Below are 13416 nucleotides of genomic sequence, written 5' to 3'. Positions count from 1 at the left end.
ATGGCCATAATTTTCTACAATTAGAGCGTCTCTAAAGCCAAGTCAATTAATCAGGATAGGGAGAGATAAGGCTTTGCACATTCTGCACTTCAAATTGAAACACGGCAAACATTGGTTGGGAGGAGGTGGATCTGCAAAACGCAGAAATGTTCATAAAGTTGCAGCCACGCTGTTTTTTGCACATTTAATTAAATCTCTATTTTTTAAAATAAATGGAAAATGATAGTCTGGGTTTTCTGAATTACTGCAAATGGCTGTCTTTGTGCAGGCTTTATTTCTTTTTGTACCAGCACAGTTATTTGAAAACAGTAGCGTTTTAAACTCATGCAGAAATAAATTCACATCTGTGATCGATGCTGGACGGTTTAAAAATTGCTTGAATTCACCCTGAAATTAACAGAACAAGCATTGAAAAGGAGGCATTAGCAGGCTAATTGTTGATAAACAAAAGACAAGAGCATACTTGTGAAATGCTACGATTTCATCCTTGGTATTCTCCCTAGAAAGCAGCGCACATTTAATGAGAATAGACAGAGAATAAATCTGGCAGACTTCAGAGGTTAATGAAAAATTAATCCAAGTATATGTTCAGTTTTGAGGGAATAGTATATTTGAACACTTCCTAATGCCATGAAATATCCCATGCAAATCCAGAAAGAAGAGAATTAAATGTTAGTTCTGATTTGTTCAGCAGTTTTGTGCCTGGACTGTATCTGAAGTTCTTTACCAGGAATTCCACATTGTCTTTTCATCACAAACACACACCCGGCAAGATATTTATTTGCAATGCAATTGAATGCATTGACTTCCCAAGATTAAATTCCACCGTCAAAGAGGAATATTTTGGCACAGTTAGCAAAGTTTGTTAATTCACGGGAAATATTCGACCAATACATAGCTTTCACCACAGATGATGCGCTTGTTTGTCGCTATCTCGGCAGTGATATTCTGCGTCGGTGGGAAGGTAGCGGAGAGGTCACTGTATGTTAGCTCCGTCTTTGGGTTCCAAATAGTAAATAGTAAAAATCATTATCCGCTAACACTGAATGAGATCATTTGAAGTGTGTGACCGCTAAACTTCGCTCCAAACCTCAAAAATGCAGCAAATAGCCCAAGTAAATCATCCACTGAAACCGGAGAGGTGCAATCCTTTATTCAAAACGGATCACCTAATAACCAAATCGCGCGAATCCTGCATTCCGTGTGAAATATTGAATAGCCCAGAACTATTAAAGTTATTGTTTCAAATAACTAACCTATTTTGATGTGGCAACGTGCTTCCGGTAAATGATTGTTTTACAATTGCACTTTAATCAGTGGTATACAGAATCGTTACTTATTTTGGCTGGTGGATCTTCGCCTGTGTACGGAAGAGTTTAATCTTTGTTATTTGTTTATTTTGTTTGAACAGCTCAGCATCCGTAATTCGTAATCCTGCAATTGTTATTGTGCTGCCAAATGTAACTCTCCCAAATGAATGATATTTTGAAGCAACTTCACTGGGGAAGATGGTATTTGCAAATCGTCCACCTATATTCGGTGGCCATGCTTTTAAATATGTTATCCTTGCTTCATGTATATTTTTTTAAAACCGTTTTAATTTCCATCTTATTTGTGTTAAACCGTAAACAAAATCTACTTTGTATTTTTCGAATTGTTCGATTAAGAGAAGCAAGATGCCAACATTTGTCTTCAGTGAATAGTGTTTTGATTCATTGTAGCAGGAATAAAGACAATGATAACAAATGTGCTAATATATCCTTCTGATGATAATAGCAATATTCACATTATGGATTAAATTGTATAGCGGTATGGGATTTCTTTTATTTATGAATAAGATACAGCAGGCGACAGAGCGTACTTTGAAGCTCCTGATGTCAAATCGAATCGATGTGAGGTGCAGGTTATTACATTGTGCTGCTGCTGCATAATCCACATGTAATATTTTAGTTGCAACTTCTCCGGCACTGTCGGTGTGGAGACCAGTGACTCCTATATGTCTGCAACAACCAAGAAACGATCCGAGTGTAATTCGCAAAACAGAAAGTCCCGCGCTCTCTCCGCGAACGCCTAAGTATCAACCAAAGTAATATGATTGCTGGTTAGGTCAGTTAACTAGTCACGACAAAATGTAAATAATTTTGAGATAGTTAAGTGCAGTCCTAACTGCGTTAATGAACGGTCTTCTACAAATGCTTACATTGTTTAACTATTTCAGTTAAACGAAGTAGTTCGACTACGTTGTAATGGTGTTCTTAAACAATTGGTACATATTTGTCTCTCCACAGTGCATATTACTTATAACCATCTGGCCAGAAACAGGTTATACTCAAGTGGTTCGTGTTCAGGCCCGTTGTCCAGTTTGTTGTCTCGGTATTGCATCAATGAAGCGCTGAAAGATTCCCTTCAAGTTCCTAGTCATTTTATCTGTGGATTTTTTTTTTCAGAATCCCCAGTGCAGTTTTAGGGCAATGTGCTCACTTCAGCAGTTGCAATCATTTTCTTTTACTTCTGGGATTTGTAGACAACCCTATTTTGCGCGATTTGGACCAATCCAGTGCAGTTTGAGAGATGTTGCCTCTGAAAAATGAACTTTGTATCAATTTAATTTGGATCTAGAGGCAAAAGAGTTCAAATCACATTCTTCTTTAGAGGCCCCTGTTTTAAAAAAATAATACGTTTTTCTTCACTTTGATAAATAATGTAATAGTTTGTACACTATCGAGAGATCATTAATCATATTATCATTCAATGTCCTTATCTCTCATTTTAGCTGAATTAAGAGGGAATGTGTTCGCAATTGGGCAATAATAATACAGCACGGTGCCTATTGTATCTGCAGATTCTACCAGCGCCAACACAGCCAGTTCCAATCAAATCGAGTCAGTCCCCAGATCAAAAGTCTACACATATTAAGACGTTGGCCATGATGCCTATTTATTTGCAGAGGTGCGCTTATGCCGATATACGCGAAATTAAATCGTGCCATATCCATTAAAGTCCAGAAAGACTACGCGGTTTATTGTGAGACTGACTTTTGGTCGTTTAGTTGTAACAATTCTAACAAACAGAGTAAATCTTGCAAAACACACTTTATTATATCCGAAATGCGCATGCATCAAAGGTATTTAAGAAGATTCGATTACATACTGTATATAATGTTTACACACAGCTTTTCAAGCACAAATGTGCCACTCACCTATCCACAGACATACATGGCTAAATACATGTGGAAGCGGCACATGTTGCTAGGATATATTTTCATACTCAGAATTAAGAGGAAATATGGAGACTGGGTGAGTTGCAACTTCGTATATAACATTCATTAAGGGTAACATTAAGTCTTATCCATCGACAAGATTGAACCGTATGTGTGACCATGTGTTCAAGTAGGGTTTTGAATAATCAGTTTAGTTAGAATGCGACTTGTCCTTACACCTGCCAGAGAAACAAACGTACAGATTTTAAAATGCAGCCGCTCTCTGCCCTGAGCTACTCCGATCCGATCCATTGTCACAGATGTAACTTCTGATGTGATAAATAGCATCATACAACAAACTCTCCTTCGAACAATATCTAGCTTTAATAAAGACTAGAAAGAAGCAAATCGCTGTCGACAGTGGAGTGCAGGAATAATAGTGATATTGAAATAGGCTCTGCTTTACAATCCAAGGTGTGGTCTCAATCTGAGCTCTCACTCCTTTAATACAACGCTGTTTGAGACAGAATGCAAAATTGTACCATTTGGTTTTTAAGTGAACCTTTTAAAATATTAATAATAATATGGTGATGTAACGCTGTCCAGTCAAGGATGTTCATATATTGTTCAGTTTAAATTCTGTGTCCGTTAATTTGACCAGAATTTACACAATTTATCAAATAAGCTGTTTTACTGGGTTTTACTGAGCAGAATAACGAACCGCACATCATTGCTAGGTTTATCTGGAACTCTGCTGCTCTCCACCTTACAAAACAACAGCATGTTTTAACTGTTAGTTATTTACCATCCTGAGGTATTCGGGAATATAGCAGAAAAGTATTGTATTATTTAGATTTACACCTTCCCTTTGTTCCTCCCCGGCCACACTTTTTCTGGACTATATCAGTGGCTATCCTATTAATATATGCTCGCAGAAGGTCTGCCTGTGACCGACTGGACACATACCAATGTTTCGTTCTCTTTGCGAAACTGATCTGAAATTAACAAGTAATCTACTGAGTTGAAAAGGATCTCTTGTCTGATTGAAAAATGCAAGCTTTCTATAATTCGAATTCGAAATCTGAGTTGTCTGTTGGTCTGATCAGATTTCCTTATCATGTCCTATTGAAAAAGCAGAAATAAAATGCAGGAGACAGCAAATCTATTCACAGACAATGGTGCTGTTACGAAGGTGCAAAACAAAATCTCCAAAGCACATAATAGAAACCTTAAAGGATCCCAAAAAAGTCATATGTGTTAAAACAAGCGCTGATTAAATTATTCCAAAAAAATAAACCCAGTCTGTAATCTGACCATTCGACAAGCCGAATGCATGCAATAAAATAATGTTTCACATTTACAGTGCTATATTCACGGCCAGAGCTTTCACACTATTGAGACATTGTTTAAACTGTTTAGGGTCACTTACGTTTACCAGTGAATTAATGTTTCACTTAATTGTCCTCCTAGTTAACCGAAATATTCTAAAATCAAGATTGCTTTGAGAGGTTTGTTTTTTCCTCCTAAGTAATATATAAATAGGCCTTACCTTTTCTGTCAGATGGATGCATGATACTGCTACAGAATCCATCTGATTTTTGTGTCACCTGAATGTAGTTATTTTAACATTTACTGTTGCAGTACAGACTTCAGTTATTTCATCCACAAGGGCATCTTCCCAGAATCTCCGCTCTCGGCTGATGGTGGGGCGAAAAGGATAGTACCGTCCGTGAGATGAGATTTAAAGGACCGTGTAAATAATAGTTATAAAGTTCTTTTTATAGTGAGATAAGCATTGAAACTAAACGCTGCAGTTAGACAACCACTTTGATAAGAGGATAATTGATGCGACAGTAGCGTATAATTAGAGGATAATTTATGCTATATCCACTATTTTATTCCAAATGCGGTCATAATCATTACAAGACAATTGTGGGGAAATTCATTGCAGCAATTTGAAAATAATCACGATAAGTTTTATGTATTTCTAAGTAGGACCATAATTATCTCTACATACATCATCCAAAAATAAATATAACACATGGTTACGTATTTAATTATATTGATAACACAATGAAGTCATTCATAATTTAAATCTAACCCATTTAGTAAGGCGCATGCATATACTTTAAATCATCACTTTATGCATTAACTCAAATTTGCCAAATCGCCAACCACATTCATAATTTGTCTATCTTTCAAGCGGTAGAACACTTTGTGATTCCAATCGAACAGAATGAGTTAACTGACAGCTCTGGGGGATTCCTTATTGGAAGGAAGACTTGGAACAGATTTCTTCGTCTCTTTATTCTCTTTTATGACGAGTTAACTGTCTTCATCATCCCGCTGATGAAATTAACATTTTCATCGATCAGCTCCTTGTAATATTCCGCATGCGCAAGCTAAATTTGTGCAGCTGACTAGTTATATTGTTATTTGTAAGTTCCTTTTGCCGTTTGGTTTTATTAAGAAATGAACTGTTTAAAAATCAGTGTTATGGCACCAGGATTTCAATCTATTCTACAGTCCTGTGCTATCGAAATAACAGTGCCTTTTGAGAGTTATCATTCCTTTGGGTCTTTGTGAAGAAAAAGGAAAGCAATTATGAGCGTTGTTGCAAAGGGCTGTTTGGCCTGGGTTTGAAGTAAGCCGGGTTAACCCACTGCTCACTGGATCCACTCAATCCAGTCCAAGTAGCAGAAGGATGACGAAGCAAAGAGATGACCAATCAGGAGCTGCTGCCCTTTGGAGACAAACCATTCGACTTGTGGCACATTACAGCATCTGCATCAAGTCTGAAAGCAGAGCCTTAACTTTAGCAGAATCCACTAAAAGACTGCCTCAACTCCATCCTTGCTCCATTCAACTTGGATGCACAAAATAACCTTTTACTTACAAAAAGGAGTTAAACACGCCCGCGCTTTCTGCTCGGAAGATTTACCCTCTTCATGAAAAAGAAAAGTATTTCGCCTTTAAGAGTTTTGTTCCCCCCAGTTGAAGTTTTATAATGACCATGACTACGATAGCTGACGGTTTGGAAGCCCCGGACTCTAAATCTGCTTTCATGGAGTTTGGCCAGCAATCCCAGCAGAGCTCTCCGGCCATGTCTCACGGTCACTACCCAGTGCATTGCCTGCACTCAGGAGGACATTCACACCAGCACGACAGCTCGTACCCGGCCGCCAACACTTACAACAGATCTTTACCTTATCCCTACATGAGTCACTCTCATCATAGTCCCTACCTGCCGTCCTACCACAGCAACACCACTGGCAGCCAGACACGTTTAGACGAGACAGGTGAGTCTTCGATCAGACCCAGAGTAATTCACAATCGGCCTTTCCGTGTGTCTTCCTGATTCAATCAACAGCGATATTCTCGAACAGTTCAAACGGCAGACTACTTAAGCCGTGTAAGAAATACACTTCAAATGTTTTGTGTTTTTTTTTCTTGCCCCTGTTCTTTTCTGTTCGATAACCGATTTCTACTTCGCTTCTGAATGTAATTCTATTCATTCTTTGGAAGGTTCTTATTAATAATGTAAACTCGCTGAGTCTTCTGTCTCTTTGTTTATTTTGCCTGGGATATTTCAGTAAGGATATCTATCAGCACGCTTAGAATAAATTTGGTAACATTTTTTGAAAAAGAAGTAAAATTAATCAGCGAGTTAATGAACGCAGACATTATGTCAATATGCAATCGGAACTTCGATTCCTGACTGTTCATTTGATGCAACATAACTTCTTGTCCCCATAACAGTGTACCCCTGTTGACTCTGGCAATTACGTGGTGCCATGTACATACATTTGCAAGCAACTGACGTTTCGTTAACTAATACATCGTACTGTTAAAATGCTTATTTCAGAGTCGCCAGTTGGGCTCAGCATGTTTCTTATTGTAACTTGCCAAGGGGCGAGAGATAATAGAACACTCCTGATTATTTTCACCAGGCCAGATTATTTAGGAGTTGGTAATACTGAGGATCTCTTTAATATCTCCGAGGGAGATATAAAAAAAACTTCCAGAGGAATGAGCAGTTAAGTAGATTTAGAATAGCGCTGTGAAGTGGGCCGTTAAAAAAACGTCGACATGGTGTACCATATGTTTGTTTTCCAGAACAACAAAAGACAACAGTGATTGAAAATGGGGAGATCCGCTTTAATGGGAAAGGGAAAAAGATCCGCAAGCCTCGCACTATTTATTCAAGTCTACAGCTACAGGCGTTAAATCATCGTTTCCAGCAGACTCAATACTTGGCTTTACCAGAGAGAGCTGAGCTGGCCGCTTCGCTGGGGCTCACACAGACACAGGTACAGTGTCCAGGGAAGAGTGGTTTACCAGATAGCTTGAAGAACATCGGCTTTTGGCGTTCGGTCTTCTTGTGACCTGCTGGCTTTTCAAATTATATTTAGTGACTGTTTAAGTCAAATTGCGCGTAACGACGACATTGAAATTCTCCGAAGCTCTAGATATCAGTTATGATGCATGAAAAGGCTGGGTAAATATGGTGCAGAAATATAAAACGCTCCGTCCGATCTCATTCTTCAACTTACAATTAATTTCTTCCTTTCAATTTTAGACAATTTTCTTCATTTGGCGCTATAGTTTATATCAAAACCGAGGCTCTCAAGAACACCGCTGTAAATGCAGTTTAAAGAGTACCACGTGGCCTTAATTCTGTGATGAATATGAGATTGAATCAAATGAGAATACATAGTCTCACTAGTTTGTTTTTATTTTTTAGCATGGTACGTTTTGTGAGAGGATAATTAGAGTTAACATAGTTTCAAACCCAATCCTTACAGATAACTACCATTTGAAGTATAGTTATCAGATTAATAGATCTTTGTTTCAGGACAACTTTAACCCTATATTTAAAACGGAGAATTGTTAGAAATTTGGATCTTTTGCCTGTGCGAAACCACAATAAAATAAATATGTTCAGCACAAGTTGGCCACATGTACAATCTGTTTGCAATTGAATAGCAGCTTACACCACGTTAAAATATTTATTTTCTTAAGTTTATAAATCTCAAGTTATCCAGAATCTGTTTGGGCAATGCAAGCAATAATCTTGTTACGAAGTTCGACGATTCTCCTAATTTGGGCTATGAACAAAATACGTATGTTTTTTTTAAACAAAAGCACCATACGTTTTGGTACAGGTCTATTGTATTCCACTCCGGAACTTCGTTCAGAGCTATTCACTTTGAAATACGAGTGTACTTTAAAAAAAATGCCCCACATATGCAAATACTTCAAGCACACTCATTGAACAAAAACAGAAGTTATTGGAAAAGCTCAGCAGGTCTGGCAGCATCTGTGAAGAAAAATCAGAGTTAACGTTTCGGGACCAGTGACCCTTCCTCAGGAGCTTTTCCGGCAACTTCTGCTTTTGTTTCTGATTTACAGCATCCGCAGTTCTTTCAGCTTTTACACTCATCGAACATTTTGGGATCATGCGCTTTGATGCGTAATTTTCAATTTGCCTGGTAATGATCGGAAGGCATGAACTTAGCAAAGCTTGGCGATCATATATGTAAAATGTGTTTAAAATCTGGATAAACAGCATTGGATAAACCTGCTACGAATAAGCAATATGCGTCAAGATTTGCCGACTGTTATAATAGGCTTCCTTGATTCATTTTCGGCCTCTGCCGGTGCTTTTTGCAAATCCCAGCACTGATGTGCTACAGAACAATGGGAGGTCTGAAACTGAATAGAACTGTCCGTTGGTTAAGAATTTAACTGACTCCGCGCCAGTCTTTCGCCCTCTCTATAACAGCTATAAACAATGATTCGTCCATATCAGTTACAAGATTACTTTTCGATGGGAACCAATTAAAATATTCTTGTTTCACATAATTCAAACATGCTTCAAAAGCAGTTCTCATCTAAAAGGATCTGTGACGATGGATCGACGAATGCTTTCAAAATCTAGACAAAGTAACACATAAGGATTATCTATTGAGTGCCAAGAACAATGAAGTATTGTCATAAGATAAATTGACCGATTTAATTTCAAAATTGCAAGGAGTGTCTAGGTTTTTTTTGTTTCAGGATATCAGTCTCTCTGAGATCTTTCAGATCGTACTTTACAAAACGGTGCGGAAATTCAGCAATAGTGATTGTACCCCGCGCCTGGTTTATTGTCGTTAAGTGTGGCTGTCACTTTCCTTCAATATATTTACCTTGCTTTACTATGAGCTTCCCAAGGAGTAGCACATATGAAAACAATGTCATTACATCGGTTTGATTTAATAGATTATTAGAGCCATTCTTTATTTGTGCATAGAGTTTATAATTCAAGTTCACGCATCACCTTTGATTACCAATGTCTGTTTTGAACGACTTGTGAAATCCTGCTGCGACCTCACCACCGCCTTTTCGGGCGTGGGTGGCGGATTGGAGGTTGGGGTGGCGTGGGAAGATATGAGACAAGAAAATCATTTATGATTTGTTGCTTTAATTTGGATTGTATATGAGGGAAATGAGCTCCATGTGATCAATAAAATGAATAAGACATACTTCTATAAAGCGATCATATTTATAGAATAGGAAACGCACAAATACGATTGAGCAGTAGCCATATACTCGTTTTAAAAACCATCACTATGTTGCAAATGTTATTTAAATATACCATTGCTGACTTTTCCGTCGAATTATCAGGATAATTAACATTTGGTTGAAAGTTATTAAGTCTACAGGAAAATTCTGCAACACTATATTGCACTTTAAATGCATTCATTATTGTTTTGCTGACTTTTTTCATATCTGATTCAGGAGGTTTTCAAGTTCGAAATTCAGAAACTGGGCCTTTCTAATCCTTTAATCTGATCGTCAATTAAATTTCAGGGGTTTTGAACATTCTCGTTTTCCTAATCAATCCGAAAGTGTGCACCAAAACTTCAGTTTATTTTTGTAACATATTCAAGCAAGTGAATAGTTAAATATTTTGTAAAGTGTATGATATGTAATATCTAAGTATCAGAATATTCTTTTTCTATCCTTAACGGAAATTAGAGGGAAGGTATGAAAATGGCTCCATGCATAGTGGAAACTTCAAATGTCAGAAATTATTGTAATGATTGTATTATTTTCATGTATTCTTAAACATCAACCAGTCTGTGGAGAAAACAAACGCAATGTTTAAACCCTTGATTGCTACATCATCACTTGGCAGATCAGGATAGAATGTCCTCATCAGTGAAAGGTAGAAAATACTTTTTATGCCATGGAAGTGGTTTTTAGTATGTTTCGGCCATATTGAAATGAAAACAACTGAACAATGCATGCAAAATTATTTTCTAGAATACTACTTTCAGGCTTTTACAGTGTTCCTGATAATCCCATTTCTGATTATAACCCACCACCTCATTGCAATATTTTCGATGTCAGTGACGATGATAATTTTAGTGAACTCAAGTCAACGATATTGAACACCGTTTAAAGTCCATAACATTTTTTTAAAACTGTTATTGTAGGTGAAGATCTGGTTCCAGAACAAACGCTCAAAGTTTAAGAAACTGATGAAACAGGGCGGGAATCCACTTGAGAATGATTCTGTGCCAGGGTCGGCTGCTCTCTCTCCTCGTTCTCCAGCTATGCCACCAGTGTGGGACATCTCAGCTTCGGCCAAAGGCGTTAACATGGCCCCGAACAATTATATGGCTGGTTATTCCCCCTGGTACTCCACGACCCACCAGGAGACGGTGCAAAGGCAAATGATGTGACAGTCCGAGGCCAGTAACTCACAATGGACAGAACACAATGGGGTTAAAGGGAGCCCATCGTTAGGCAATGCCCAGGTGCGCCGCGACCATTTTGGATGGGAGATCTAGCAACTATTTTCAGTTGCTAAGTGCTATGTTAAAACAAACTGGTAGTGGGCGGAAAAGGAGAAATAGTCAGTGACTGTAGACATTACAAAAGAGCCGCCACTGCCTTCATAGATTCCATGATACCGAATGACCGCAAATACGAATGCAAAATAGAAGATTTGATGCTGATTTTAAAGCAGCATGGTTTCGTGATGCTGAGACGCACTGGAAGCTTATAAAATTACAACTTGTATGTATATATTGTTTAATTTTCAGTTGTACATAGTTTATATGTTTTATGTCTCTTTCATACTGAGTAATAAATCATAAAATCACAAACATACGTGTCTTGTAGTTACACTTGTTTCAAACCACATTCAAAGAATTTCGCTTCAACGATATACTAGTTGCTAATCATGAGTCTCGGTCCGTAAAGAGAGTGCTTTTTTTTCGAATGGGTTTGTGTGAGAGTGGTGGGAATGTCAGATTCCGTCTCTCCTTTGCCAATTTATCTAAAGTCCAGAGAAGTGATTTCAAAGATGTGTTTGACATTGCCTTGCAATGGTTTTACAGACAAACAATCCAGTCTAAAACAGGACCACTGGATTAATCGTAAAATATTTTACAATGAGTAAACACATGCTTCTAACTAACGTTATGAATTCACGCAATCAAATCTGTATTTTCATTGTTTCAAAATATAAATCACAATTGATAACATCGAATAAACTAGAAATAATTTAGCATTGAAAATTGCGAAATGTAATGCACAGTTATTACTATGAACCAGTACACATCTAATTGAGAGCTACTAACGTTAATCCATTGACCACAATTGACCGAAGAAAAGGATAGACACACCATTTCAAAATGACAATGAATAGCAGTATGTACAAAAACCATCATTACTTACCAACATTCTTTGGTTTTAGTGAACAACCAAGGAAGTAAATTACAGAGCTCTATTATCAGCCACAGTTCTGATCTCATTTAATGGATTCGCCACTACACTGGCAATATTGACTGCCTTTCTCGAACTGTGAAAATCTAATGTAAAATCCAACACGATCAATACTAAACAAAAACCTCCAGCTGCAGCCCCTTCCAATTTAAAGCTGATATTTGGTACAATTTACGGTATTATTCACGAGAAAGGCTTAGACCATCATAAAAGCGACTATAATTAGGGTAATTTTTATTGTAGCCCGCTGATTACAGCGTTTTTACAGTCAAAGGTAATTACATGTAATTTTCTTCCACTTTTAATACTAAGCAGCTATCTTTATTTAAATTCAGGAAGAAGAGTAAAACAAAAGAGAAAGAATAGGACTTTGAGTTATTCATAAACTAATTAAAGGGGCTTCTTAAATCCCATCCAGTAAAAGTGCCAAGCTTAGCAAAACGAAATCCGCATCTGCAAAGAAAAAAGATGAACTTCAAACAGTGACTTCAGCGCAGCGGTGTGCATGTAATTCTTAGGAAAAATTGCAAAAATGTATAATCCTTGTATAATTTAAATAAAGCGCCACATCCCTGATGGTTTAGAATAATTTTAATGCATGTTTCATTGCAAACTTAAATTGAATTGCTGAAGAACAACTTCAAATATGTGGAATACATCAGACAGAAATAGATTAATCGATTTGATTAAGAATTTACAAAAGTAATCATGATGAATGCAGAGTTATGATAGAACTAATTAACTGTAAAACCGATACAAGTACACTTTGTATTAAAAAAAAACTTCAACCATGCTCTGTTGATAATACACCTAAATATCAATGCTTGTTATATTGAGTCCAGTTTGAAATTCTTGGACCTATCTAACAAGGCTATTTTATATTTTAACACATATTAAGGAAAATAATTCCACCTGCGTGTTTACAGAGCAAGCAGTGTTAAATCATTCAACATTATATTAATGACTTAGAGCGGCGATTACTACTTGATCTGTGTCTCACCCTTGTATCCTTTGAAAGAATACACGCTGCTGTCCTGAATAAAAAGTCCACCTATTTTCTTACTAATAATGTTCATCTGTCATTGCAAGGGCCTTTTTTGCCAGGAGATAGAATGCCACCGATCTATGTCAGTAACTCTAATTAAATATTTACATTTCAGATACTATCTAAACAACGCATTTAGCAAGTTGCCTTTTTAGGTGGTGTCAGCACTCTACCGATTCTCATTAAGTGATAGACGGCCTTTACTCCCTTTCGGTCTGCAAGCGTATGAGAACATAGGCACTAGGTAATGCTCGAATCAGAGATAGTAGGAACTGCAGATGCTGGAGAATCCGAGACAACAAGGTGCAGGGCTGGATGAACACAGCAGGCCAAGCAGCATCATAGGAGCAGAGGCTGCTTGGCCTGCTGTGTTCATCCAGCCCTGCACCTT

General features: G+C 37.5%; 1 protein-coding gene across 1 annotated transcript; it reads left to right on the top strand.

Annotated features, from left to right (window-relative positions):
* The first annotated feature begins 6083 nt into the window (after positions 1-6083).
* On the top strand, positions 6084-11188 carry dlx6a (distal-less homeobox 6a). The gene is made up of 3 exons (XM_020515622.2): positions 6084-6498; positions 7316-7509; positions 10684-11188. The coding sequence occupies exons 1-3, from the start codon at positions 6207-6209 to the stop codon at positions 10930-10932; spliced, it is 735 nt and encodes a 244-aa protein (XP_020371211.1). The 5' UTR covers positions 6084-6206; the 3' UTR covers positions 10933-11188.
* The last annotated feature ends 2228 nt before the right edge of the window (positions 11189-13416 follow it).

The sequence above is a fragment of the Rhincodon typus genome, chromosome 2, assembly GCF_021869965.1.
Source record: "Rhincodon typus isolate 14 chromosome 2, sRhiTyp1.1, whole genome shotgun sequence".
NCBI lineage: Eukaryota > Metazoa > Chordata > Chondrichthyes > Orectolobiformes > Rhincodontidae > Rhincodon > Rhincodon typus.
This window is presented reverse-complemented; position numbering and strand designations above follow the sequence as displayed.